Source organism: Neophocaena asiaeorientalis, unplaced genomic scaffold (genome assembly GCF_003031525.2).
Source record: "Neophocaena asiaeorientalis asiaeorientalis breed wild unplaced genomic scaffold, Neophocaena_asiaeorientalis_V1.1 scaffold140, whole genome shotgun sequence".
In the NCBI taxonomy this organism is placed as follows: domain Eukaryota; kingdom Metazoa; phylum Chordata; class Mammalia; order Artiodactyla; family Phocoenidae; genus Neophocaena; species Neophocaena asiaeorientalis.
Genome location: NW_020173729.1, coordinates 2,180,639 through 2,206,360, shown reverse-complemented (window position 1 = coordinate 2,206,360; position 25,722 = coordinate 2,180,639). Strand labels below are relative to the sequence as shown.

Below are 25,722 nucleotides of genomic sequence, written 5' to 3'. Positions count from 1 at the left end.
AATGTTGTAACAACACAACACTGCTTGTGTTCCTCTGAATATATCATGCGGCTTGGGAATTCCCTTGCATCATGTAATTCTCTTTTTCATTTCAACACGATTTCAGCCCCTGGAAAACATGTTTTCACCTTTTAATACTCGGGCTTTCCTCACTTTGTAAAGCCTTCCTTGACCACCTCTATCCTCCTCAGATTAACCCCCCTTTTGCTCTACTCCTTCCCTGCCTTCTACATACTTCTATTAATGCACGTATGACATATTTTATTATTTGTTCACATAAGTGCCCTCTCTACCAGACTGTTGAGTTTGTTGACAGAGCAGGGTCCTGTCTTTTTTTAATCATCAAAATGTAAAAACATGGCTCTAAATCACTCAATAAACATTACTTGGAATTAATTAAATAACGTCTTCACCCGTTAAGATTTCCTCTCACATTTGAACTATCCCCAAAAGAGATGGTTTTGAAGAGGAAGATGTGTGAATATAAAGAGTATAAAATACAGTTTAAGTTTGAGTAAAAAAAAAAAAATTAACCCAAGATTACTTGGAGAGCTAGAAATTCTAAGAAATCTTTTAAATGGATGCATGGCAACAGAACCAGGAACAAAACATGAGCATAATGTGGTAAAAATACTGCCTCAAAGACAGAAGCCTGACACTTGAGATGATGCACGGCAAAATGTGCCAAAGCCTAAGGAACTAACAGCCCTGGTTCTCATTTTTCCATCAGATGTGACCCCATGAGAAAGAAACACATGGAAGAAACCACTTACAGAGCAGAAGCAACTACTCTGGACAGTGCTCTGTAAACTTTAAGAATGGCAGAATCCAGGGACTTCCCTGGCGTCCAGTGGTTAAGACACCATGCTTCCACTGCAGGGGGCACGGGTTCGATCCCTGGTCAGGGAACTAAGATCCTGCAGGCCAGGCAGCACGGCCAAAAATAATAATAATAATAGAAAAGAAAAAAAAAAAAGAATGGCAGAATTCATTCTAAATTTCTTACACTGTGTTGACGAAAGAGCTGGTATTTTTCAGAGCTGGAAGGATGTGAGAGACCACCACCAACTCCCACCATTTACAAGCGGAGACTTGGGGCTTAGAAAGGAACCCAAGTCTCACCACTAGTTAAGTGGAAGATGACAGTGGCTTCTACTTTCTCTATCTGGGGCTCTTTCCACTACCCCACACTACCCTTCTGCAGGTGAGTTAGGTGCTATATTGTTTTTTTTATTTTGTTTACACATAAAGAGTTATTTGTCTTTCTTAATTCTAAGAGTCTGTAGGTGGTGTCTAGGCTTTATATAAATGCTAAAAATGGTTTCCACACTCATAGATTACTTTCATCTTCTACTCTTTTCTTACCCTAACAGGCATAGCAACTCTCAAAGTACAGTCCCATCAGGTTTTGGTAATAATACTGACATCAGAACATGCCATCTTAAGTCATCACTCATCCTGGTTTGTAAAACCTAGCTATCGTTTCATGGATATTTCATTAAAAGCACTACCATTTCCCTCACTAATCCTAGTGAAGCAGTTTCATTTTACAGTAATAAGAAAGAGGAATAGGTGGGAACAGTAACTATTCAACAGGCAGGATTGGAATTACAGAATTTGAGGACCACTGAGGCAATGGGATACAGCATATCGAGCTAACAGAGCATTTTAAGTCCACAAACAGGAACTCTGGGTTCCCCCAATGATTATAAAGTCAAGTATCTAATAATGAAATCACAAAATATAGTAACAGTAGCATTGATTAAATGCTTGCCATGTGTTAGCGACTGTTCTAAGAGCTTTACATACATCATCAACAATCCTCACAAAATACCCAAAAGGTAGGTACGTTACAGATGAGGAAAGTGAGCAGTAATGGCGCCAGGATTTCTACACACAAGGGGCTCACACGTGGCAAAACAGAAGGGAGTAGAGGGCAAGTAGCGACTTGGTTCCAACCCTTCTTAAAGAGACATAAATCCCTGGTTACTAGGTTGTATGTCTGTCTGAGGTGGTGAGAACCTTGATGTACAAACAAAGCACGATTTTCCTCAGGTGGACTATTCATGGAGCAGGGCAGGAGGGACTGTGGCTGCCCCTCCCCCAATGCCACACACCTCTTAGCACCTCACAAAAACTGAGGACTCCAAAGATGGAGGGCTCTGTCCGCAGTGATGAAGCAAGTAAGTGTGGCCGGAGTTGGCATTTGAACCCAGGTTTGTGTGGTTTCGAAGCCCTTTCTCTTTCTACACTGCCACGCTACTTCCTTCTCTATAAATGTCATTTTGTCTAGGAACCATGCAAAATTAGTAGGTAGCAATTTCACAAATCACAAAATATGAAGTACATTTTAAAGTACACATTCCCAGATGAATGACAGGAGTCTTTTTTTTTTTTTTGCGGTACGCGGGCCTCTCACTGTTGTGGCCTCTCCCGTTGCGGAGCACAGGCTCCGGATGCGCAGGCTCAGAGGCCATGGCTCACGGGCCCAGCCGCCCCGCGGCATGTGGGATCCTCCCCGACCGGGGCACGAACCCGCGTCCCCTGCATCGGCAGGTGGACTCCCAACCACTGCGCCACCAGGGAAGCCCAGGAGTCTTTTTTTAAAAGGTTTTTTTTGTTGGGGTAGAGGGGCATGGGGGGAGGTGGTAAGAAGAGAAAATGGTCTCCTCTGAGAGCCTCAAGCTGGTTTAGGACCAAGTTGGTTCACAGGAATGAATGGGTTTTTGGATTATGCCAGCTACTGGGTTTAAAGCTGAATATAATCCAATGACATCCAATATCTTCATCCTAATTTGAGAGCCTAAAATGCCCCTATTTTAAGAGGGAATTCATCTATTCATTCAACAATCTCCAGGTAGGCCTGGGCTAGGAGGTATTACAGAGGCCACAGAGATGCGCAGGACAACTCCGAACAGTTTCTGCTTAGGAGTACTTACAGCCTAATTAGAAAAATCAGATAAACGTGTGAAAGGATTAAATGGCAGCAAAAAAACAAATTCTAAAAGGGTGAGTTGCCAAGAAGTGGTAGAAGTGAAGGAAGGAGAAAACGCTGGGCTTTTCAGGAACCAGTGGTAGCACTGTAAGCGAGATCTTGAAAGGAAGGGGGGAATCAGAATTAAAGGCAGGAGGGCGGAATTCACAAAGGTCCAGGAACAGGGAAAAGGGCTGTTACAAAACAAATCCACAAATACCCAGACGTTCTCGCAGAAGGGCAAACTGAGGTGTGTACAAGGATATTCATGGGTGAAGGGAGTAGAGGGCAAGTAGCGACTTGGTTCCAACCCTTCTTAAAGAGACATAAATCCCTGGTTACTAGGTTGTATGTCTGTCTGAGGTGGTGAGAACCTTGATGTACAAACAAAGCACGATTTTCCTCAGGTGGACTATTCATGGAGCAGGGCAGGAGGGACTGTGGCTGCCCCTCCCCCAATGCCACACACCTCTTAGCACCTCACAAAAACTGAGGACTCCAAAGATGGAGGGCTCTGTCCGCAGTGATGAAGCAAGTAAGTGTGGCCGGAGTTGGCATTTGAACCCAGGTTTGTGTGGTTTCGAAGCCCTTTCTCTTTCTACACTGCCACGCTACTTCCTTCTCTATAAATGTCATTTTGTCTAGGAACCATGCAAAATTAGTAGGTAGCAATTTCACAAATCACAAAATATGAAGTACATTTTAAAGTACACATTCCCAGATGAATGACAGGAGTCTTTTTTTTTTTTTGCGGTACGCGGGCCTCTCACTGTTGTGGCCTCTCCCGTTGCGGAGCACAGGCTCCGGATGCGCAGGCTCAGAGGCCATGGCTCACGGGCCCAGCCGCCCCGCGGCATGTGGGATCCTCCCCGACCGGGGCACGAACCCGCGTCCCCTGCATCGGCAGGTGGACTCCCAACCACTGCGCCACCAGGGAAGCCCAGGAGTCTTTTTTTAAAAGGTTTTTTTTGTTGGGGTAGAGGGGCATGGGGGGAGGTGGTAAGAAGAGAAAATGGTCTCCTCTGAGAGCCTCAAGCTGGTTTAGGACCAAGTTGGTTCACAGGAATGAATGGGTTTTTGGATTATGCCAGCTACTGGGTTTAAAGCTGAATATAATCCAATGACATCCAATATCTTCATCCTAATTTGAGAGCCTAAAATGCCCCTATTTTAAGAGGGAATTCATCTATTCATTCAACAATCTCCAGGTAGGCCTGGGCTAGGAGGTATTACAGAGGCCACAGAGATGCGCAGGACAACTCCGAACAGTTTCTGCTTAGGAGTACTTACAGCCTAATTAGAAAAATCAGATAAACGTGTGAAAGGATTAAATGGCAGCAAATGAACAAATTCTAAAAGGGTGAGTTGCCAAGAAGTGGTAGAAGTGAAGGAAGGAGAAAACGCTGGGCTTTTCAGGAACCAGTGGTAGCACTGTAAGCGAGATCTTGAAAGGAAGGGGGGAATCAGAATTAAAGGCAGGAGGGCGGAATTCACAAAGGTCCAGGAACAGGGAAAAGGGCTGTTACAAAACAAATCCACAAATACCCAGACGTTCTCGCAGAAGGGCAAACTGAGGTGTGTACAAGGATATTCATGGGGTCGTGGTTAAATAAATCATGGCACATCCACACAATGAAATGCAGCTATAAAAATGAATGAGGCAGCTTTATATGTACTGATGTACATTATATACTGCTAAGTAAAAAAAGCAAGGTACAGAGAGTGTGTATACTATGCTACCATTTGTGTGTTTACAAAAAACAATATTTATACATATATGCTTGTATATGCTTCAATATTCACGGACTATCCATGGAAAGATATAAGAGAAATTTATAAACGGTGAATACCTCTGTTAGCTGAGGACATGGGTAGGTTAAAACCAAGGGACTGTGCTCTGCAGAAGGCAGGTGGGCTAGAGAAGATCCTAAGTATCAGGGTAAGAGGTTTGGAGAACATGCAAACTCTAGAGCATGGTTTCTCAACAATGGCATCATTGACATTTGGGGCCAGATAATTCTTTGTTGTAGAATTATCTACAATTCTTTGTTGTAGAAAAATCTACAAAATTGTTGTACAATGCTGTCCTGTGCATTGTAAGATGTTTAACAGCATTCCTGGCCTCTACCCACTAGATGCTGGTAGCACCCCACCTCCCACCCCTGGTTGTGTTTCCCAAAAATGTCTCCAGACAATGCCAAGGTGCCCTGGCAGGGAAAATCGCCCCTGGTTGAGAGCCACTGCTCAAGAACCACAATATAAACAGTTAACATACAAAACCCTGTTTTACGTTCCTATAAATTAACAAATGCAATATACACTCCAATATGGATCTGAGGAATATATTGGACATTGTTTTGAAATGACCTTCATATATCTGTCATAGTTTCTCAAGTTGTGATAATTCAGGTCCCTCCCCAAATCTGAACTATTCATTTTTAACCATAACTACCCCATCACAGATGTCTCTTTTCTGCATTTGTTGAATACAAGTGATAATAGTGAAAAAGAAAGGCTAAGTACATTTTCAGCAGTACACAGAGGGTGGGCAAGATTCCCCAGTGGGCTTCCCATGATGCAATGACCCCCTTGGATCTCTTCAGCATAACTTCTCGAGTTAGTAGACCAGCCCCACTTCCTCCAGATATCATGTGCTCTCTAGATCCAAGATCTTCTAGGATGCCAAGGAAGGCAACCCTCCCACAGAAATCTAACAGGAAACTATATTTTGGCTCAGCTTCTGAAAAACTAATATAATTATTGACACAGTAAGAACATAATTACTCGTATTATGCTAATTTTCTTCTCATAACTCTTAACGACCACACAAATTACAAGACGCTGTTCAAAAATAATGAAAGACATCACTCCTGTTTCTAAGATTATAAAGAGAATGATTAACTTATAAAGCCAAGAGAGGCTTTACCTAGATTCTACATATCACGATTTCAGTAAGCTTAAAGCCATTTCTAATATACCACAGTGAATTGGGAGAAAAAAAAAAAAATCAAGACATCCAACAGGCTTGAATATATTTCAAACACAGATCTAAAACTTTTGTTGATTCTCCTGTGTCTTTTCTTTTCCCAATGCCAGAAATCCAGTAACACCCTGGCAATCTTTGCTTCGTATTTTGAAGTCACTGATTCCTCCAATACTGTTGTAGGTGAAAAGTTCTGGATTTCATTCTCATGAAATCATGCTCTTCAAATTTTAGTATTGTGCCGACTACTTGTGCTTAGCTCTCAGAAGGCTGGCTCTCATTTGTGGAGGTGACCTCCAGTGACCTGACCCTGCAGTAAATACACCTGTGAGTCCCTAAGGAAGGTGCTTAAATGTGTCCGCGGCGAAAAAAAGAAACTCACCATTCTAACTACTTCAGGGTAAGTCTGCTCTGTCAAACAGCCTCTGCTTATTGTAATGTAGTCCACCAGTTCATTAAGAGTGGAGCGCTTGTATTCTTTCATTTTAAGATCAGATAGCGTGTCCATGAAGTCAAAAATGACACAGCACTGCTGAAGTTTCTTTAGGAACAGTTCAGGCTGCTCTGAGGATGGAACGTCTAAGAAAAAAAAAGGAAATGGTGTAAGTCTGTCATCAATTTCTAGGTAACAGGAATTCTCTGTGAAAGTTAACTTCAAAAGCAAGCTCAAAAAAATAAGAATTCACATGACAACAGTGTTCTTTTAAACAGTTACACATGGGCAGGAGGGGATACCATATCCACTACTACAGAGACCTTGTCTTTGGAAACTACATGGTACCAACACAATTGACAGCATTTGCTATTCAGCCACCAAAGATTGACCAAAATCCCAAGAGCTGTTAGAGAGTTGAAGCAAATTTTAACCAAAAACACCCCAATGTCAACACCCTTAAGCCAAAAACACTGAAAAAGGTCAAACTTTCCATTATAAGGTAGACACAGAAGTTTTCACTGTTGGTTTAAATTAATTTTACTAAAAAAATTTCAAAGCAGAAATGTCAGTTGATTCATTTTAATTTCATGCTGACATCCTTGGTATTTAAAGCAACTGTTGGGTGTGTGAGTTTATATTTCTTGTTTTGTTTTGGCTTGATATCTATGACGCTTCTTTGTCAAAGAAACTCGAAAAATCAAGCAATACCAACTCTCTCAAAAAGGGCACATCAGTAATGGAACAATGTGAGCGAACTCTACTAAAATCTAGGCTCTCCCTTTTGACCCATCTTCTTCCTTTATGGTGGGAGAAAACCACTAACATTTTTATTAATATGTTCTCAGAATAAACATCTGTTCTTTTCCTACAGGCAGCAGGTCAGACATTTGGTTTGGTGTCGTTTCTAAAACATATGTAGAAATTTTACACTAAAATTCTCCAGCGAGAATGGAAACCTGACCTACAGTTAGACTTGAAAGACACCAACTAAGTTGTCGATAGCTCTTTCCACTCCTATCTTCTTTCCACTACTTTATTCCACCAAACTGGAGCTTCTCTGGAAAGGTGATGAAATTATAACAAGAGAACCTCTGCTGCCTTCATCCAAGGCGATTAACTCATTAATCCTCAGAACACTCTCTGAGGTAAGCAGGTGGCATCATTTTATTATTCTCTATTTTTCACAGAGAAAATTAGAGACAATCATGGAGGTCCCACAGTGAATGAGTTATGAAGCTGGGCTCAGCACCTGGGTCTCTAACCACACTCCCACATTCCTTCTGTACGACTCAAGAAGGACTTGAACAATGTTTGACCTGTCACTTGCTACCATCCTCAGTTGCCAGCCTCCCAGTAAATGCTTTACAGTGGCCTCACAGCGTGGGCCACCTTGGTCCCTGGAGGTAAGTGCGACGGCTAACAGCACCTGTCTTCCAGCCACCAGCAGCAGGGAGAGAGGGCTAGATTCCTAGTCACAGGATCTGCATGACTCCTCTCCACAACCCCCTTGCCTCCCCACAGCCCACAACCCAAGCGCCAGCCCATGTACCCAGGACCTCATGGATAATTCCCCCCAAACACCACCTACTGACATCAACTTTGGGGTAAGCCTAGATGAGGTGCAATGGGCATCTGAAAGTATAGCATTTCCCTACCAGATATATAAGGGAACAAGAAGTAGTCGATGTTTTTAAAGGTATATAGCACCACTGCTACTCTCAGCAAAAACAAGTTACATATTTAGAAATTATTCTCAACCAATGAGTTGCCCCTTCCATCACCACCCCATAAATCCCCAAAGGCCTAACGTATCTCATAGTCAAAGAATTGGGGATTTGGGTTCAGCCATGACACATGTCTTATTCTATGACCCTAGACTTCATCACTTCCGAAACATTTAAGCTTTATAAGAACTAAATTTAGACAAACCAAGCTTTCCCTTTAATTGCTATTTGCTTCAGGTATTTACATAAACAAACAAAAACTAAACAAGGCTGCTCATCAACATGACTGTATATCGTTAACCAATGGCTAATTATATGTACACCGCCATCATGGTTAATTACTGAAGTCTTCTAAGTTCTAAATCAGATTCCATACATCAGATCTGAAGGGGAGTTTTGACACTGCACAGGGAACAAGAAAAGGCTTATTAATGTTACATTAAAGTCTTCAGGACAAATTTTAATTAATCCTATTTTTGATACAGTAACTTTAATAATGCTTAAAAAATCAGACCATGTACATGGAGAACTCCTTAACTCAGCATATATAAAAGCATCTATAAATGATAGCTTTTCCTCCAAAAAGCAAACCATCATTTAAGCAGTGACAACAATGATTACTCTTTGTGGTCACTGCAATGATACTCAAGAGATTCACACTTTTCTACTTAAAAAAATTCAGGCAGTTAACATTTAGTTCTTTTTCTTAATGTTAGACAGTTGAAATTTATTCTTTCTTTATCCAAATTGATATAATGTCATAGACAAATGTGAGGCAGGCTATCTACCTAACCAATGGAATAATGATAATAGCTTACATTTATTGAGCACTGGGTACTTTTCTAAGCACTTTACATATATTATGTCTTATTTAGTCCCAACAACAACCCTATGCAGTAGGTACTATTCAATTTAACAGATGAGAAAACCAAGACACAGAGAGAGTCAGTAACCTGTGCGGAGTCTTAGAACTAATAAGCAGTGGAGACAGAATTCCCACTCAGGCAAACTGGCTCCAGAGCCTGAACTCTTCACCACTGTGCAACAATCAAACTCAGTGAAACACAAGAGTAAAACCACATTCCATAAAAGAGGGTATGTACAAAGAGAAAAGAGGAAGAACACAGAAAGAAATCAGCCAGTTAATTTCCAACATGCCCTCATTATAAAGTATCATGCTGAACCCCTCTAGCCCATTCCCCAGAAATTAACACATACAGCAACAAGCTATGCTTTATCCTTTATCACAGACTAAATTCCTCTAAAATAACTTGCTGCACCTAAATTAAAGAATTTAAGTAATCAAGACTGACCAAAAGAAAAAAGGGGAATGGTGTCCTGAAAGAGCCAATTCCATTATAACAACTTCTTTAAATTGTGTTTTCATTCGTGCTGAAAGATGACCTAATTCACAACAGTCCAAGCATAGGGCTCTTCCTATAATGTTTGGCCCTCAGACTGCCCCACATAGCTGTGCTGCTCCCACCCTCCTTGCCCTCATTTCCCTAGACCCAGTGGGATACAAAAAAAGTAGAATGTGAAAAGGTAGGACCAGCCAGGATCAGAGAAGGAACACTCTGAGTAGTGCAGAAGGTTCCAGTGATACAAGTTTAATGTCTATGGAACCAGTCCCAGTAGCAATACAAATATTCTTTTTAAAGAAACATTTGTGTGTAGCTGATTCACTCTGTTATAAAGCAGAAACTAACACACCATTGTAAAGCAATCATACTCCAATAAAGATGTTAAAAAAAAAAAAGAAACATTTGTAAAATGTATCAGGTACTAGGCCATAAAGAAAATCTCACAAAAGACAAAAAGAAGAAATCAGACAAGCAGTACATTTTGACCACATGCAGTAACACTAGATTTTAACAACTCAAAGATACCCACCTCCCAAATCCAAGCCACCTGAAAATCTAAATGTTTAGTAACTTAGATGAAGAAAAAAAATATATAGACATTCAAAATAAATGTAAACTAGAAAAAGTAAGGGTCATCGCAGAATCCCAAAGCAAACCAGGCAATGGATGCTTGTGTCATCTATCTTCCAATGGAAACCTCTGTCCTGCACAGGCCGTCCCTAACAGCAGGAGAGGGATCCCACAGAATCATAACCATAAATAATGAGGAATCAGTAAGTGGTTATATAATACCATGCAGGTCATTAGCACAACAACCCACCCATCGAATGTTAGTATTCAGTTAATGGGGAGAGTAACTGATCTACTGATCACAGCTTGATAAGATTCCATAAGGTCAGATTCCACTGCTCTGGAAAAACTCTTAGAATTAATTTAATTTCCAGAATATGTTTCTCACCCAAGGAAATAATGTACTGACCAGCTCAATGGTCGATGCTCTTGGCAGTTGCATTTCTTACTGTATTGTCCTTCTCTTTCCTTTTCAGCATTAGTCATTTTCTCACATGTGCTTTTCTATCACCATCTCTCAACAGCCTCCTATCAATTTTCATCAGTAAGTTGGGGAAATGATTACTCTCACCTCCAAAGTGTTCATACCCAAATAATTTTAAAATTACAAGTGCAAAAGGTAATGGAAAAATGGGCACAGAATTCAACAGTAAAGGGAGGATGCAAGTACAGATTAAGGGACAAAGATTCTCCTGTGTCTAAAGAACAGTCAACAGGTATTATACACATTTAGTTACACAAGCACACATGTGTGCACGTGTGCACATGCACACACACACACACACACACACACACCCGTCCCCTCACCCTCATTATGATTTTAAGGGCTGGTTGTTTATTGATTATTTATTTGTTTATAACTGGCAGAAGCTCCTTCCTGCCTAATCAAGAGCTTTCATTGTTTCATCCCATCTAAAGTTTGGGGCGTACAGTCATGGATCAAATATCAGCCCATCTTCCCTTGGGGCCTGGCTCAGTCAAAACTCTGCAAAGCAGAAAGTAGCAAAGGTACAAGAAATAAAACATGAGCCCAATGTCCTTTGGGTTTGGTGCTCTGGGACTCCAATCAAATGAAATTGTTGAAAATCACTGCAACCTGCAAATGTGCCAACCGAGGAAATAAAGAAGGCCCACAACATTAAATCGATTAGACACAGTATCACAGGAAGAAAGCAGATTGGTTTAAAAAAAAGAAAATGTGGGCTGATAAGTTATTTACACATAAGCTGTTTAAATGTATATAGATAAATTTTCCATAAAATGGTCATGTTTGCATTGGAAGCTAAGCAGTAACATTGTTTGAGCATGTTGATGAACAATATTTATTGTTCATTATTGAGCATATTGATGAACAATATTTATAGCTGGTTATTCCCATTCAAAGGAAATGGAAAAAATATTCTTCTAAATTAACAATGCTTTTCACCTGAAAATGCCCTACAATATTACACACTTAGCCCTTCTACATCCATTTCCCCTATTCTCACAAAAAATAAAGGTACCTGCAGAGATTGAGCATGTAAATGTGGTCTTTGATCCCTTCCACCTCATCCTTTAGAACTTTCCTTAAGGTGAACACATCCCCATCCAAGTATGTGATCAGTCCCTCACAAACGACCCTCCAAAACTTCAAGAAAGTCAATGAAAATTGTACCTGCATATGCATATGAGAATATATTTACAGAAAATTAGTCTCACAGCACTGAGAAGAGCTTAGCACTAAAATATTAAGTTGACTTAGCCTTGAAGGACTAAAGTGTGGTATGTTAGCACATGTGGTAAAATGCCTAATAGCCTGTCCATGTGATCTGTCTAAACCCATGCCACCAACTTTACTTCTAAACATAGATACAACAGGTAGCATTCCCTTTTTGTCGTACGTATTTCAAAAATCCTAAAAAGAATCCTATTTTATTTGTGGAACTATGCTTCCATTACGAATTGCTTTTGACACTTGAGAAAAAAAATCACGGACATAGCCAACAATATTTCATTAAAACAAGAAGACCACTATCAATCCTTACAATGAATCAGATAAGAAAATTAGGCTTCATGTACTATGAACTGAACCCAAGTATACCATGTTGGTTACACAACATAGTTCCATGTTAATAAGCAAATAAGAAACTGACATGTGAGCTAAAATAAGTATTAAATACCTGACCATTCCAATTACTTTACTACTGTATTCAAAATAGGGGTTCCAAAAAAGTTTGCTGTTGATGATAGTGGTGGTAGTGGGGGTGTATTTCCACTACAAGGTATTTGTATTTTATAGAAGCAGCTCATGTGATTTCAATGTGTGACCACAGCTAAAAACCACTGTTTTTAAAGTAATAACTTTTCAAATCCTTCTTTCATCTCCTTCACCTTTGAAATTCTCTTTCTCAGTTTATTTAAAGCTAACAATGAAAATTTCTGGTTTTCAAGCAAAGGCAGGTCCCTGGCAACACCTACAACAGTGAAAGCATTCCTTCTTTGCCTTGGCTATAAATATGTGAATGTAGAATTGGCTGCTTTTAGAACTCTTCGCAGTCTATTAGGAAGATCGGAAAACACTTTGCTGATTATTAGCGTACGCCTTTTTTTTTTTAGGGTCAAAACATGTCTCATAGAACTACTACACCAATAAAAAAAAGTATCAAAAGAAGGAAACCAAGGTGTATTAATTAAACAACAAACCGTAAAGCAGATAAGGCCAGTACTGATATTTCAAGGTAAAAAAGAATGATGACAATGTTAACGAACATTTATTATTGCAAAGCATTGTGCTAAGCTCCTGACACACATTATCCCTTTTAATCCTCAGAAGACCTTATGAGTGGCCACTATTAATATCCCAGTTTTTCAAATGAAAAAAAAGAGGCCCAGACGGCTAAGTCGCTTACCCAGCATCACCCACTACTAAGGACGGCAGCTAGAATCTGAACCCAGGTAGTCTTACTCCGGTGCCCTCACCAATAACAATGATGATGATGATGATGGCTGTGATAAATAGTAGCAGCTAACAACCACCACCACCACTGGAGCAATGGGTAAATTGTCATGGCTGGTTATTTGTTTAAGAAAAGATGTAATCTGAAACTAAAGGAAAATTTGGTTGACTTTTCTGCCAAGTATTTACACGTTTTAAAACTTAAACAGCACAAAATTAGCCTTAAATGAGTGAACAATAGTAGATGGGTAAATTAAAGTTTTAAATAATAGTCATACATTAATGATTCCTCCCAGCTTGGACAATCAACATGTATTATTATTCTTTCATGGATCTCTCCAGTTATCCTTTCCCAAAAGCTGACAAACATGTACACTCCAGTTTATAAGCAAAACCCAAAGGTGACCACTAACGCAGAATAGTGGCCTCAGCGTCAAAATCACAGGATTCAGAGCTTTCACATTGTTTTGACACTATGTTCTAATCAGAATAAATAGGAAACACACACATGCACACACACATACCCATTTCTAATAAATATTTCTGTTTCCAACCTTTCATAATTCTCCCTCATCCTTTACCTTCTAATGCCAAGGTGGTCATTGAACTTGTCAGGACAAGAAAAATAAAACATTTAAAAATTGATCAATGCCTAGGGGCTTCCCTGGTGGCGCAGTGATTAAGAATCTGCCTGCCAATGCAGTGGACACGGGTTCGAGCCCTGGCCCAGGAAGATCCCACATGCTGTGGAGCAACTAAGCCTGTGTGCCACAACTACTGAGTCTGAGCTCTAGAGCCCGCGAGCAACAACTACTGAGCCACAATGCCACAACTACTGAAGACTGCGCACCTAAAGCCCATGCTCCGCAACAAGAGAAGCCATGGCAATGAGAAGCCCGTGCACCGCAACGAAGAGTAGCTCCCGCTCACCTCGACTAGAGAAAGCCCACTCACAGCAATGAAGACCCAACACAGCCAAAAATTCTTTATAAAATAAATAAATTTATTTTTAAAGATTGATCAATTCCTAATTATAGGTATGGATTACTTTCCTGCCACCAAACTTATCAACGGGATAGAAGCCACCACAGCTTCTGACTAACACAGTCAATCTCTCTACTATCAATTCATTACCTACGGGCTTCTTTGCAGAGATGAGACACCAAGAGGATAGGGACCAGGGCCTTTTGAATATAAGGAATTCCTGAAGCATGCCGGGCTATACCAAAAAATAAATAAATAAATAAGGGCTGCAAGAATTAATTATACAGTGTTCTAAAGTATCCCTGACAGTGGCTCCCTCTGAGGATTTTACCAGTAAAATTATTAAAAAGAGCAGGTTGACTTTTTATTTCAGGAAAAGGAATTAAAATAATAACTAGCCACCACCTATTTCCAATATAATTTCATAAAACAAAAGGACCTTTAGGATAGTAAAAGAATGGAAAGGACAAACCTAGAAATCCTTACTTAAAAAGGAGGGTGGCAATCCTCCACACATAGGTACACACGCGTGCGCACCTGCGAGCACATACACAGACAGAGATGTGTCTTCTCTCGATCTTGCTTCCCTTCTACTTCTTTTTCACTTTGCCCAGTACCAGTAACAACTTTTCCACTAGTCTGTATTTGGGAATCTCTGAGCCACATCACTCCTTTGTTCCAACATTTCTAGCATGTATAACAGACATCCAGCTGTAATGACAGTACTAATTTCCACTGTATTTAGACAACTGTAAAAGCTGAGAAGATAATCATATACCCTGCATTAGTATAGAAGTACCTCACTCTATGGCAGCCATGGAGCCCTTAGAAATCCTGTAACATAAAAATCCTCATAAAACTTTATACATAACTCCATTCAAGGATTTACCACATTACATTGGGACCTTTTTTTTTTAACTGATGAATCACGTGTCTTGTTCTTCTTTTAATACCCAGTCCCTAAAAGAAGTTTCTAGAATATGGTAGGCACATAATAAATGCAGGTTGAGTCAATAAATTCTACATATTGAATCTTATTTCCCCATATTTTTAACTGTAAATTAGAACTTTATTCCGCTAGAAATAAAATTATACTGAAGAATAGAGGAAAAGGTTTAATATAACATATTTAATAGAATGAATTATTTCCTAATATTTTAATAATACCAAGTCATGAAATGCAAATTTTAAAACTAAGATGGACTAAGTATAAGTCAGACAGAGAAAGATAGATATTGTAGGATACCGCTTATATGTGAAATCTAAAAAAGTCAAACTCTTAGAAACAGAGACTAGAATGGTGGTTACCAGGGGTGGAAAGGTAGAGGGAATGGAGAGATGTTGGTCAAAGAGTATTAACTTCTAGTTATAAGATGAATAGGTTTGGGAGATCTGATGAAAGCATGGTGATTATAGTTAATAGGGCTATATTATATACTTGAAAGTTGCTCAAAGAGTAGATCTCAGATGTTCTCACTACAAAAAAAAAATCATAATTATGTGAGCAGATGGAGGTGTTACCTAACACCATGGTGGTAATCATTTGGCAATATATGAGTGTATCAAATCAACATACTGTATACCTTAAACTTACACAATGTTATATGCCAATTATATCTCAAAAAAACTAGAAATAAATAAATAAATTTTAAAATAGGATGGTTTTTAATGATACATTTATGAAAGAAAAAAAAAAAGTCCAGCTGACTTGACAAAAACCTAACTAAAAAATGCATGATTCCTTAGTTTTTTGAACTATCTACCCCTATTAATATCCAAAAAGATAATGTCTTACTTTCTAACACTTTCTAAAAAAAAAAATCTGGCTGACTTTTAAAAACAAACAGAGTGGTTTATATTCACGGATGAGAGAAAAATGCAACAGAAAAAAATATTCAAAATGAAGGTGAATGCACAAAACTAATGAAGTAGTATTACTTGGAATGCCCTTCATAGCAAAAATATACTAATAATTTTGTCAAGTGTATCATTAATAAATGAAAAGTGGGAGATCTGGTGCAAAGAGCATAGGCTTTGCATCCATTCACCAAATATTCACTGAACACTCACTGAGGTCTAAGCACTGCAGGGATATCACAACGAAGAAAAGAGACAAAAACCCCTTCTCTCACAGAGCTTTACATTCCAGCAGCAATAAATAACTGCAACTAAAAATAATAAATACATTGTACGGTATATGCTCTGGGGGGAAACATACAGGGCAAGGGGGATGAGGCATGTTGGGTTGGAGGGTATGATTTTAAGTGGAATATTAACCTGAAAGATGGCATTTGAGCAAATACTTGAAGGAGGTGAGGTAGTCAGCCAAGAGGGTATCTGGGGGGAAAGTGCCTGAGCAGAGGGATAGTAAACACAAAGGTACCCTGGCAGCAGGGAGTGTGCAGGTCAATCTGAGGATCAGCAAAGAAGCGAACATGGCTGGAGCCTGAGCAGAACGTAGGGAGATGGGTCAGAAGAGTAAGGGACGAGGAGTGTAGGAGATCATGTTGGGCCTTGGGAAACATTGTGACTTTGTCCTTGACTCCAGTTCTGAAATGGAATCACACCTTTATGGTTTACCAGGAGATACTGGACAAACCACTTACTTCTCTGAGCATTAGTTTCCTTATCTGTAAAACTGAGAAAATGTACTGCACAGGGTTGAGTGAGAAGTAAATGAATAAGTGTTTTGTAGGCTGTAGAGTGCTTTCCAAAAGTACTTTCAAAAAGTTATCCTTTATTTGACAAACATCTATCAAATATCTACAACATACAGTATGGAATCAATTCCCTATTTTATAACTCCTATTAAAACTATTTTCTGTTATAGAAAGACTTACATTTACTTTTTTGGCACGTCTTCAAAATTACTTTAAAAGCATTTACAAAATAAATTCTAAAATAAAGTTTTTGAAATATTAATTTTTGAAATTTTATCAAATAATACCAAAGTTCAATTAAACAAAGGCCATCTATTTAAAACCCTCAGATAGGGACTTCCCCGGTGGCACAGTGGTTAAGAATCCGCCTGCCAATGCAGGGGACACGGGTTCAATCCCTGATCCGGGAAGATCCCACACGCCGAGGAGCAACTAAGCCCATGTGCCATGACTACTGAGCCTGCGCTCTAGAGCCCGCGAGCCACAACTACTGAGCCCACGCACCACAACTACTGAAGCCTGCATGCCTAGAGCCTGTGCTCCGCAACAAGAGAAGCCACCGCAATGAGAAGGCTGCACACTGCAACAAAGAGCAGCCCCCGCTCACCGCAACTAGAGAAAGCCCGCACAGAGCAACAAAGACACAACGCAGCCAAAAATAAATAAAATAAAAAATAAAGTTCTTTAAAATGCTGTGAATTCAGAACACAATGATAAAAAAAATTGATTAAAACAAAAACCCTCAGATAACCACAATTTGTCTTCTCTCCCACATCTGGCTTTCAAGATAAGGAGTAAATCATAAAATCATAATCTGATTAAAAAGTAATTAATAGAAAAAACTTCTGGGATGTCCCCAAGAGTCAGCACTGTTAAAGCCCAATTTTCAGCCAGGTTCAAAAGTATGAACAACAAAACTCTTCAGAAAGACTACCTTCACTTGTGCCATGATTATAAGGTAAGAAATAAATTAATGGGGTTATAGAATTTTCAGCAAGCACTTATCCTTCAGTTGACCCTCCCCCACCAAAAAAAAGAAAAAACTGCAATAAAAGAACACATTATTTTCAAGTATTCAGCTAATTGACTCGCCCCCACCCAGACCCCTTCCCAAGGGATTACTTCTGCAAGGGATAAAAAGGGCCTATCTACTTTCCATTTGTTTTGAGGATTAACATCAGGGGGAATCAGTTCAAAATGAGATGAACCTCAGCTATTTTAACAGTATGATATGAGGTTTAAAAACAAGTTAGATATATATCACATTAACATCAATTAAGCCCATGTCTGGTATTTCACAACTTATAGCTGACACCAAAGATATCACTAAACATTTTTTTTTAAAAAGATTTAAAGTACAGAAAAGAGTCAATGCAATGTTGCAATGCCAGCTTAGAGATGCTATTTCTGAACCTCAGCTGAGAGTTTTAAACATGAGACCTTAAGCTCCCGAGAGTGACAGAGGACTGCGTGAGTACAGTGGAATGGCCTCTAATCCCAAGAGTAATAGTGTATATGTACAATTAAAGTCATAATCTGGGCAATAAAATCCAGTGATGGCACGTAGTACACCGCACTAATTATGGAATGTGCCTATGATTCATACAAACTAACAGAAATTAAATATAAATGTAAAGCCCATATATAAGGTTTGAGGAAATCCAAAATTCAGATTTGAAATACCATACTAAGAAAAATGAAATCCATTTTGAAACCTTATTTCTTATTATGTATAAAAACAGTACTGTCAAGTATAAAACAACAGAGAGACAGGAACTTACATGTACGTACTCATGTATTATGTACATATGTATGCATAATAGTGAGTGCATGACTCCAAAATGGAAACTTAAAAGTAGTACAGAAATTTTGTAAAAGACAAAGAATGTATCTGGAAAGCTTAACACCTCCAGAGCAGAGAAGCATTTTAAAACACTAAATAGTAAGATATGATAGGAGTTAGAACCAGAATATTTATGACATAAGTCCCTTCTTTGCTACTGACTTCCTGGCCACAAATATCTGTCACCAAAGGTAGGAAGAGTCATTGAAACCTGAAGATAAGCATGCTAATGAGGCAATTCTAAGCACAAGCCGCTTTACTGAATCTAGATGTAATTCAGCAGTCTACACCCAATGTGGTACCCCAGGGCTTAGCTAAACATGCCACTGGGTAGTACAAACATTTTCTCTTCAGTTATGCTAAAAATGACTTTTAGGAAGCATATTCTACAACTGTATCTTCCACTTAAGGAGCCAGACCAAATATGAAAAATAAGATCTGGCGTTAATAAGAGTAATAAAATTAACACTAAGCAGGGCCCCTAAGTCTACTATCTCAAAAGTTTGTCAGTTGTAATTCTGGAGGAACATCACAGAAATGTTTACAATGCCAAATTAAGTTGATTTCTTTCAGCACAATTTCTTTCACAATCAAAAATTGGAAACTTGAAAAAAATATAAACTCATTCTCCATTCTTCCAAATGGCTGAGATTATTCTTCAGGTCCCACACTTTGAAGTCAGGGGCCTGGGTTCTAACCAGGCTCCACGGTGTACCAGCTTGGCAATTTGGGGAGTAGGATGGCAGTTAAGACAATGGGCTACAAAATCAGACTGCCAGAATGCTGGATTCCAAGCCTGCCTTTGCCACTTCCTAGGTGGAAAACCAGAGGTGAGACTGAGTGCATTCGTTTCCTCAGGTAAATGAGGGCATAAGAGTAGTACCTACCTCATATGATTGACTTAAGGATTAAGTGATTGAATAAAAATAAAAACACATAGAACAATGTCTGGAACACTTTAGGTGCTTAATAAACTTTAGCTGCTACATTGTTGTTGTTAAAAAGCACTGCTGGGCTTCCCTGGTGGCGCAGTGGTTGAGAGTCCGCCTGCCGATGCAGGGGACACGGGTTCGTGCCCCGGTCCGGGAGGATCCCACATGCCGCGGAGCGGCTGGGACCGTGAGCCATGGCCGCTGAGCCTGCACGTCCGGAGCCTGTGCTCCGCAACGGGAGAGGCCACAACAGTGAGAGGCCCGCGTACCACAAAAAAAAAAAAAAGAAAAAAGAAAAAAAAAGCACTGCTGAGACTATCCTTTGCAAAATCAATCTAAGAAGAGTAGCTCTGTCACAGTGACAGCTCAAACATTTCATAATACTTAAAATGTTTCACACAATGCCTGGCACATGGAAAATGTTCCATATATGTCAGCTTTCTAAAAAATACCTAACAAATGAACAACGTAAATTGATGACACACGTAGGGTTTCTTTCCTCCCCTTTTGTGTGTGTGTCCAATTGTGTAAGCCATATTTGAAGAAAATAATATTGAGTTTTTGACCTACTAATATCCAGTGAGATTACTTCGAAATAAAATTGTAATTTGATTAGAGGAAAGGTGAAGATGCTGACTCAATTCAATACGTGAAATGATTCCGCCGTCAGGACATGCATCAGCAATGTGTCAAAATCCTGAAGGGTGAAGAGAGTCAGCATTTGGATGAATGAATGATGGCCTAACAGAGCACTGGGAACAGAAAAGCAAGAATTTATGAGAAGTACAACAAACTGGAGGAGCACTGCCAAGACCAGGACACACCAGGTTCTCACACATTCTCAAAGATTCCTTCAGATACAATCAGGTTTATGCAAAGTTCGCAAAGGAAAGAAAAATAAACAGTGTTTCACAGCTTTGTCCTTCAAGCCTAAATTTTAAAATAATATTAGTATTCACAGATGTTAATACTTATAAATTTTAGCTAAAAGTAACAACAGTAATTTACACTTAAAGAGTTCTTTACAATAACATATTTATAACAAACATTACTGACCTCCCACTAAAATAACATCAAGTACTGAACCACTTCAAAGTATTTTGTAAACCTTTTTTCTTTTCCACACACTCTGTTATTTAAAGATCTAAGGTGTTAGTTAAAATTCTGCAAACTTTTCATAGCCTCCTACAAGGCTTCAGGCTAAGTCTGGAAGGAATATGATAGGCAGTTTCAGCCTTCCCAGAACAAGTATTCACTTAGAATCTACTATGTTTAACTTAATAATCAATCATTCATTCATTCATTCCACAAATATTTACAGAACACTTTTTACATGCCAGGCACTAGTTTAGGCCTTAAGTACACATTTCTGAGCAAGATCAAACAAGATTCTAGTCTTCACGAAGCTTACAGACTGAAAAGGAAGAAAACCTAATTAAATGGTCATATACATAAATATAAAACAGGCTGCACTATGAAGAAAAGGTACAAGGTACTATAAGAGCATATACTGCAGAGAATAAAAAAAGAAGTGGTGCTTATCCTCAAAAAAATTCAGTCTGGTGGGAAGCAAGATTAACATATATTAATAACAGCAAAAAAATACGAAAAATGCAATGAAGTACCTAAATTTCATGGACTAAAAGACAGGAAAGTAAAAGCATTTAGCGAGGACCTAAAATATTCCAGCCAGGGTCCTTCCACGTATTCTCTCATTGAGGCCTTGCAAAAATCCTGAAAGGTAGGCATTAATATTCCAATTTTACAGGTAAGAAAACTGAGGCTGCAAGATATTCAGTTTTATTAGTATGGGCCAATAACCGTGGTGTAGAAGCAGTTTCATTATACAGAACCGGAAGGTATGATAACTTTACATCAAAATGGAATCCTTCTTTGACATTAATTTGGACAGATAAATGTGGCAACAGGAATATGAAGACCAGAGCAATGAATCTGTCCTCCTCATCCTCTACTTCCTTTTTTACAGCCCACCTCCAACCCTCCAAGACACACGGTATTTTCACAATCACACCCTGCGCTCATGACCTTTCCACACTTACAAATATCTGCCATGCCCTCTGAAAATATGGTTGATTACCCTGAATGCTAAAGGGCTAATGGGTTTATCCCCACAAAGAAACATATTTATACTATTGCAAAGACTTCATAAACAATAACAAAATGGCTTCATCCAATGGTCTAATTTGAATAATGGAAATTTCAAACAAAATGGGCAAGTTACTTGGAGCCCCTCCAGCGACATCTGTATTACTTTCACGTCATCATAAGGCAAGCCTTATCAACAGATCTTGGGCAGGAACAAAAGAACACATCTTGATAAAAAGAGAAAATATCTTTCTTTTCTTCCAGTTTTATTGAGATATAATTGACATACAGCACTGTACATGTCTAAGGTGTACAGCATAATGATTTGATTTACACACATCATGAAGTGATCATCATAAGTTTAGTGAACATCCATCATCTAATATAGATACAAAGTTAAAGAAATAGAAAAAAAATTTATTTGCTTGTGATGAGAACTCTTAGGATTTACTATCTTAACAACTTTCACGTATAACACACAGCAGGGCTAATTATATTTATCATGTCGTACATGACATCCCTAGTACTTATTTATCTTATAACTGGAAGTTTGTACCTTTTGGCTGCCTTCACCCAATTCCCCCTTCCCTCACCCTCACTCACCTCAGCCTTAAAAAGATGAAATATCTATTCTGAAGTTTAAAAAATTTACATTGGGGCTTCCCTGGTGGCGCAGTGGTTGAGAGTCCGCCTGCCGATGCAGGGGACACGGGTTCGTGCCCCAGTCCGGGAAGATTGCACATGTCATGGAGCGGCTGGGCCCGTGAGCCATGGCCGCTAAGCCTGCACGTCCGGAGCCTATGCTCCGCAACAGAGAGGCCGCAACAGTGAGAGACCCGCGTACCGCAAAAAAAAAAAAAATTTTACGTTGTTTGTTCATACCATTAGTGCACACTGAGTTCACAAAGTTAACCAAGCAATAGCTTCTGAGCCATTGCCCTTCCCTGAAGTCCAAAGTCTTGAGAGCTACCAAGCACTGCATGCAAACGACAATGTCTCTTTGAAAGGGTAAAGTGCAGCAAGCTCAGCAGAGCTTGAATGACATTGAATGACATTCATCCAGAGCTCAGAAATTCTCATACTACCTAAATTGGAAAAAAAAAAAATTTTGCACCAGATTCTCTGTGGGAATAGAAGGCACATGCTAAAATGTGTATGTTTCCAACTTCCAATAAAACCAGATGCTTTATCTATATAGATTGTTCATGGATCCAGATGGGCCAGGAGAACCTCATTCACACAACTCTCATTAGAGTATTTTTCAAAATCCATCCTCTGTTGAAAATACCATGATCTCCTACAGACAATCTGCCCTTTTAGGATCTGCAACACTATAAACAATGTCAAAATATATTAGTTCATGAATGAATAAATCAAAATAAACAAGAGCCACCAAGGACAGATCAGGTATGAAAAAAAAAAACACATTTTCAAGAGCCATTTCCTGTTTCACAATAAATAGTTCTTTCTGAAAATCTTGAATGAGTCACCCTTTCCCAGCCATATCATGTATACATAATAATAGTAAGAACTTAGTAAGCACTTACTCTGAGACAGTCACTATTTAAGCAGTTTACATGTATTAACTCATGTAATCCTTTCTACAATATTGTGCAGGAGGCATTATTATCCTTATTTTACATACAGGAAATTTGAGTCCCAGAGAGATTTAGTAACTTGCTCTTGGTCACACAGCTGGAAAGGAGCCCTGCTGAGCCTCAGACTCAGGCAATCTGGCACCTGTACACTGTATCACCTCTGCTAGAGAGTGACATTGAGTTGGCTTATCAATAATCACTTTTGTTTTTTCATCTCATACCTACAACATACACTAGAGGGACTATCTGAAAAGGTTAATCCTCTTAATAGATTCTTTAATATAGACTGAGGCAGGCATGAGCTCAGTGATCTATCTCCACTTTGACCAAACAAAATGCAAGTACCAGGGGTTACACAGATTCTCTAGCTGGCTTGTTATTTCTGTTAATATTTAAAGGACCTCTTTATGTTGGTGTTAAGTCTCTCAAATGATGATTACAAGTCTTCTCTGGCCTTCCAACATTCTCCTTTGCACCTAAGCTGCCTTACCTTAAAGAGTTCAATATTCTTTCTGTTTGGCTTTAATTTACTTCTCAGGGAAATGTAATGACACAGAGGTTTAGCTGTGGCATTTTGTTCTGGAACACTTGACATTTGTTGATCCTTCATATGTTTTGATAACATGAGTCAAACTGAGTGTTCAACCCTTTGTTATCACTGGCAGGGCCTAAGGTCAAGAAGACATCCAGCAGGTAGATGGCAATGCGACTTAAGGGAAGCACGAATAGGACAAGGAATAAACAAAGGAAAGGTAAGAAGACATTTTAGGCAAGAAGAACATGGAGGTTAAGAGTGAGCACACTGGGGCTTCCCTGGTGGCACAGTGGTTAAGAATCTGCCTGCCAATGCAGGGGACACAGGTTCGAGCCCTAGTCCAGGAAGATACCACATGCCTCAGAGCAACTAAGCCCGTGCACCACAATTACTGAGCCTGCGCTCTAGAGCCCGTGAGCCACAGCTACTGAGCCCACATCCCACAACTTCTGAAGTCCGTGTGCCTAGAGCCCATGCTCTGCAACAAGAGAAGCCACTGCAATGAAAAGCCTGTGCACCACAAGGAAGAGTAGCCCCCACTCGCTGCAACTAGAGAAAGCCAGCATGCAGCAGCAAAGACCCAACACAGCCAAAATAAATAAATAAATAAAAATTTTTTTTTAAGAGAAGAGTGAGCACATTATATGGGAAATATGAGAAGATATGCAAGACTGACTGGATAGAGGGGATAGTTGATTGGGAAGAGTAGGAAAACAGAGTGAAGAATTAGAACAGACCTGGCCTCAAAGGATAATAATCTACATGATAATCTGGGTTTCATGCAGCTGACAACAGAGATCTGTTGGGCAGGTGCAAACACGATAAGTGTTTTAGAGAGCTTTGGACAGAGGCAATTAAATTAGCTAAAACTCTGTCACCAAAACCAAGCATGAAGAGTTATGACAGCCTACACTACACTGATGGCAATGGAGGAATGGAAGAAAAGGAAGTCTGAGATACGTTTAAAAGACAGGAACAAAGGGATTTTTTTTTTTTTTGGTCATACTAAATATAATGAAAAGGAAAGACAGTCAAAGATTACTAATGTTTCCAGGTTGAGAGAATGATGATACTGCTGATAAAAATGGAATCATCAGAGAGGGTTTATAAAGGAAGTTCATGTATTTCAGTGTTGGGGACAATGGAGTGTGAGGTTAACTCCAGGGCATGCAAGGGACGAGAAATTCATGACAGCATTGGAAACATGGGGCTAAACTAGAGAATAGAGATTCCAGAATTTTCCCATAAAGGTGAAAGTTAGAGAAACAGATAAGCTCAATGACAAAGCAAATGGAGAACTAAGAACAGAAGGTTAAAAATAGAAACATAAAGTGGCTAGGAACAAGATAAAGAAAACTCAACAACGAGGCAGAAAGCTCAGTGTGGCATGGGACAGAGAACCAAGAAGATGAAGTGTCAACCAAAAACAGTAAGTAGAGCTTCTAATCCACATCCAATGCTAACAGTGTATGACAGACATACAAGTGGAAAAAAACTTCCTCTGTAGTCTTAAAGAAATTCTCCTGATGCTAATGAAACAATCAAAACAAGTTCCCAAAGAGGTCTGAGAGATTCCCAATGAAATCAAAGACTTGGGAGACTGGGACAGGGCTAGTTGTTTGGCTTTGGCTTTGATGTGGTTTTTATCAAATTAAGAGAAGAAACAAGAGGGAAATGAGACAAGATGAAAGAGGAAAAAAATCAAGTCCATTCAAGCTCTTAGACACTCAGGAGTTTTAACCTACATGCTTTTGATTTCAATATTAAATTTTAATTAGTAATGTCAAAAAAATTGCATGAAAAAAGCCAAGGTGAAGAGGGAAGAGCAAAAGGTAAAGGTAAGGACCTTGGATTTAATTCCAGATGAAGTGAAAACCCATGGCAATGTTAAAGCCTGAGGGAGAGACATAGCATACGATTTCTACTTTTAAAAAGATTACTCTGGTCACTATGAGTTGAATGAATGGAAAAGGGGCAAGAGAAGAAGTAGGAAAACCAATTAGACCACTGGTATATAAAAGGCTATCACTATGAGTCGCTATAATGGCTGGAGACAAAGTGGACAAATTAGAGATATA

General features: G+C 39.3%; 1 protein-coding gene across 3 annotated transcripts in view; it reads right to left on the bottom strand.

The window, feature by feature from the left end:
* PPP2R5E (protein phosphatase 2 regulatory subunit B'epsilon) overlaps positions 1–25,722 on the bottom strand; it is a 148,499-nt gene that overhangs the window by 67,667 nt on the left and 55,110 nt on the right. For all 3 annotated transcript variants that reach the window (XM_024750805.1, XM_024750807.1, XM_024750806.1), the window contains exon 3: positions 6,340–6,536. In XM_024750805.1, the coding sequence (XP_024606573.1) occupies positions 6,340–6,536 (197 nt within the window). The remainder of the gene's footprint in view (positions 1–6,339; positions 6,537–25,722) is intronic.